The 5,006-nt window shown below is 40.4% G+C and overlaps 1 protein-coding gene across 8 annotated transcripts in view; it reads right to left on the bottom strand.

Moving 5' to 3' along the window:
* Nucleotides 1-5,006, bottom strand: part of LOC123868128 (LIM/homeobox protein Lhx3) — a 47,440-nt gene that overhangs the window by 1,129 nt on the left and 41,305 nt on the right. For all 8 annotated transcript variants that reach the window (XM_045910515.1, XM_045910507.1, XM_045910531.1 and 5 more), the window contains exons 5-6: nt 1,046-1,203; nt 403-573 (exon numbers count right to left, since the gene is read on the bottom strand). In XM_045910515.1, the coding sequence (XP_045766471.1) occupies nt 403-573; nt 1,046-1,203 (329 nt within the window). The remainder of the gene's footprint in view (nt 1-402; nt 574-1,045; nt 1,204-5,006) is intronic.

Genomic DNA, 5,006 nt, shown 5'->3' with positions numbered 1-5,006 from the left:
CTGTCCCGAAAAGTCTATAATTAAATATCTCAATATTTATTTATATCTATCTTCTTATGCTTAGATAGATATAGAGAAATACTGAGCGCGGGCACGTACCTCTAGCTTTTCAAACGGTGAAGGAAAACATCGTGAGTAAACCTGCATGCCTGAGAGTTCTCCATAATGTTCCAAAAGATGTGTGAAGTCTGCCAATGCCCACTTGGCTAACGTGGTAGACTACACATAAACCGTTCTCATTTTGAGATGAGACCTGTTTTCAGTAGTGAGCTGGCGATGGCTTGATTATGACTTGGCCTAAACTTTTCTCATTCCGAAAGGAGACTAGTTCTTAGTAGTGGTCTGGCGATGGCATGGCGATGCGCGCTGGGTTGGAATGATGATGATGATGAAAGTATTTACCAATGTTGGTGTAGACGAGGTGGTCTGGCGGGTAGTGGTAGTGTGCGTGCGGCGGCGAGTGCGCGCGCAGGTACGGCGGCGTGGCTCCAAACCGCGTCCCCGCCGCGCCACCTGCGGGCGAACCTTCTTCGCCTCCGAGCGCCGCTGTGCTGTAGCTGTCGTTGCTTAGCTCTGCATAATAAGAAGACAGAGTTGTAGGTTACACAATATAGTCCTAATAATTCTTTGCGTGTTAGTACTATCCAACACTTGCTTCTCCTTTCAGCAAAGGTTGCCTGGTGGAGATTGTTTTAAGCAATAAGGCCGCCTTTGCACACAATTGTTTTTTTCTGTTTCTTCCTTTTGTGGTGTGTTCATGTGTTTGTATGCAATAAAGATTTCATCTATCTATCTATCTATAATATAAGTAAGGACTTGGCTCCACTGAGTTACGAAATGTAGATCTATCAGATCATCCTTACAAAACAGGTGATCTCCCTGGCACCGTAGTGTGTCTTATAAGTGGGAGGTCCCAGGTTCGATTTCCGGCATGGGCAATTTATATAACTTATAATTTCTAAATTGTCTCTAACCACTGCCCTTGGATCAACCAGTAGAACTTCTCGATCGGACCACGGACAATAAACGTCTAAAACAAGCTTACCATGATGGCTGAAGGAATCCAAATCAATTTTCAGCTCGTCTTTGTCGAGAAGTCGGTCGTGTCTGGGCGAGCCGCTGCCTCCACCTTTCATGGACCTGAAATATTGCGACCAGCGTGTTCGGCCTGCGTCCTTCTTCAGTCGCTTCTCTTTTGCTCTCCTTTGAAACAAAGATATTGACAGTCTTAAATTTTTACTGCTATAATAATCGCTAATGATGTAGAAGATACATAGTTAGTTAACTCTTTATTCCACTTGCAATAAATAAAAAAAAGTATAAAATAAAATCCAAATGGACGTATCTACATTCAAATAGCACCCGTTGGACAAGGGTCGGAGAGAGGAAACTCTCGGTTTGGTCCTGAATCGACGATATGTCAAATGCCTATGGTGACGTACAATTAGAGAAGAATACCTACCTATTCGTCGTCATTGGTAGGCGTCAAATGTTAGTAAAATACATTGGACGCCTGCCAATGACGACGAAACCTCAACGTTTTGTTAGAAGTTTCGTAACTAGTGCTAGTGTCGTATCCACCTAGTCCTAGATCAAGCTGTACCTACTACTAGGTCAAGTTCAATGCTAAGTTTTAAATGAAAATGGAAAATTGTATGTAAGTATGTATAATATGCCTATTTTTTTTTAAATAATAAATAATACCATAGATAAGTACCTAAGTAATTTTCCTACGAAGTAGCAATGTAGGTACGGTTGTAGGTACCGTACAGACTTATAATATTATGTAAAATAGATCGCAAATCTATAGTTGCATTATTTTCAGGTGACTTGTGGATCATCATGATTAAAAAACGTAAGCAAATTAATTTCTACCTCAACGTCTCAATCTGACATCGCTTATTCACTGTTACGTAACTCTCATCCAAACTGAACCATCACTGATGAAAAAGAACTCCACAGGAATCGATTCAAAATACCTAAATACCCAGCATAGACTGCACCCTATCGCGTATGTTTAGCGTGTGCTATTAGTGAAGCGGCAGGGAGCCCGACAAAGAGCGCGCTTAATTAAGCCTCCGCCCAGTCCGCCGGGACTCCGTGCTGCGATATAGCCGCGATGGATTATTGGAACAATGTCCGAAATTACTTGTACCGCTGTTATTGTTATGGTTGCTTTATTGATTTATCTGTATAGCTCGGCATCAGCTAAGCAGGTTCGCAAAGGAGCCTTAATAGCAGAGGGACAAACTTGTTGAGAGAAGACTCCGTCTCTTTTAAGTTTAATACTTATTATAATTATACTGGAGGATGCGACTTCGTCCGCGTGGATGTAGGTTTTTGGAGATCCCGTGGGAACTGTTTGGTTTTCCGAGATAAAAAGTTGTCTATGTCAATAACATGGACGCAAGCTACCTCGGTACCCATACAAATCGGTTGAGCGGATGGGTCTTTAGGAATCCCGTGGGAATTCTTTGATTTACCGGGATAAAAAGTAGCTTATGTCCGTCTGCGGGATATAGCTAATTCTGTACCAAATTTCGTCAGAATCAGTTAAACTGTTGGGCCGTGAAAAGGTAGCAGACAGACATACACACTTTCGTATTTATAATATTAGTATGGATTATGTAGTTTTAGGGGATGTTGGCCTCTGGGAGGTATAAAGAAAACTACATCTCCCTTATAATCTAGTTTATTACACAAACGCGTGTACCCAATAAGGGAACGTAGTACAGACTGTCCTACTAAAAAATAAAATAAAATTATAGTTCACGGCAGCCGCGGTGGTCCGCTGACTCAGGCGCGAGCATCATGTTACCTGTGTCCCTACATAGTTATATACTTAGGGGAAAATTAACAACACTTTTTGCTTTAGATTTACGTAGACTGTCACCCCTGTAGCCTGTGCAATTGCAGTTTGAAGATTTATTTTATGTTCGAAAATGGATTTTAAGTCCAGTTTAATCGTTATTTTCCTCAAAAATATGTAACTCTTTATATGTGGCGTGCACAATAGGCATTGCAAGTCAAGCATTGTGATAACGTGCGCGTTTTACGAGGCGCGCCCAAAGCGCAGGGCGTGACGGCCGCCGTGACGACAGCCGCTCGCGCGAGACCAAACACTGTGATAACTAAACGACTGCACTACGATTGTGGACTAGCCTAGTGCCTATTAGCTATAGCTCGTATTAAAATTACCGTTACTACTGTAAGTATCGGGAGCAAAATCTCAAGTAAAACATAGAAAACAAAGTAGGTAGGTAAGTTATTCGATCAAGATCGAGCTTTCGGTGACTTTCAACTTTTAGGAACACAGTAGAACTCGTTAAGCATGCTATATATAGGTTACATTGTGGTTACATTATGAGAACCGCATTTGCAGCACCAAAGGATCCTTTCAAGAATTTGTTAATCCGCCCCTGGGATAAGCTCATGTTGTAATCTAGTGGGAACAGTGACGAAGGGAGCTAGTTCCACAGTTTGAATGTCTGTAAAAAAAAGATCTGGCACAACGGCGGTCGAAGTTCACCAGGCACCCAGGTGGGTGAAATTGCTTACGGTGGCATACAGTGCGGTTGTAGAAAATTATCCCCCAAAGAGGTAGTAGCCCATTTTGGTCCTTAGTGAAGCGAAATCATTTCAGATCCAGATTCCGATATGAACAAAATATTATTTTCAAAAAAATAATATTTCAACTATACCTACTTAGTAGGTATTAAATTCAATTCAATATCCACCCAATTAGTAATAATTCCTTCAAAGAGAAACCGAGGCAATAACTAAGTAGGTACCTATCTAAGGTACATGTCTGGAATAAATATAGGTCCCTAGTACAATTCTCATAAAGGTCATAGATACTTTTGTATCATAGTAAGGTCGCTCCTAGGTAGTTCGCCAAATGTATTGTGTTGAATGATTCTATTGAATTCCGTATACCTTTGTGTTTAATCAGTTCTATACGGAAAATAAGTTATACTTGGCTGAACATTATTATTTTATAATTGCGATTTCAGAGAAACTTTAGACCTTGTACTTGTATTATAATATCACCATATTAATCTTTACCGGACATTTTAAAATCATTAGTGCTAACTCACCTTCTCCTTTTAAGCGTGTATGCAAAATCAATTATTTATATAGGTACAAAATCGATATCGTAGTGGAAATGGTTGACGCTTGATTAACCGCTTTTAAACCTTTTGTTACATGCCTACTATAATGTCAGAGAAATTGGAACAGCAGCTGATATCAATCGATATTCTAATCTATCAGATAACTGCGATTTAGGAATGCGTTTAGTACATTATCTACAAATCTAGAGATGCGCTCTAGCCTAGTAGTTCAAAACGTTGGCCTCGGGTCCCGACGCATCGCGAACTTTTCGGAGATTCATATCACTTGCTTTAATCGTGACCACATGTGTCATGAGGTGTGTGAAGTCAGCACTTGACCAACGTGATAGACCTAAACCCTAATTCTCATTCTGAGAGGAGAGACCGTTAGTAGTGTGCTGGCGTTGGGTTGAGATGATATTATCAACTATACAGTCCATTACAAACAAACAACTGAAAGATCCATTTTTTTAAGGGTAAACCCTATTTTCTCAGAAATTTGCATAAAGACGTTCGCGCCTATTTTTTTCGTGAGCGCGTGCGCCTCCACACAATTTCCATTTGTCGCATTCTGTGGATAAAATCACACGGTAAAAATTCACAGTGCTGGTTTACCCTAAAAATGGCGACTGAATCCAATCTATGATAAGAATTACGATCTTTAGCAATGAAAGAACGACCAGCCTACTGATTCGCTAACTCAGTGTCTAAGTAATACTGAATGATAGCCAATGAGCTTATTTGACTTCTATTTTGAATCCATTGAAGGTTTTCTACAAAAAAATATTTTAATATCATTCAATGAAACAGCAATGTAGAACTAACCAATGTCAAATGAGCTCAGTGGCTATCATTCAGTGTTCGACATTTAGCGAATCACCCCGTCTGGAGAAC

The sequence above is a fragment of the Maniola jurtina genome, chromosome 1 (genome assembly GCF_905333055.1).
Source record: "Maniola jurtina chromosome 1, ilManJurt1.1, whole genome shotgun sequence".
Lineage (NCBI taxonomy): Eukaryota > Metazoa > Arthropoda > Insecta > Lepidoptera > Nymphalidae > Maniola > Maniola jurtina.
Note: the sequence above shows the minus strand (reverse complement) of the source record. Positions and strands in the feature narration are given on the sequence as shown.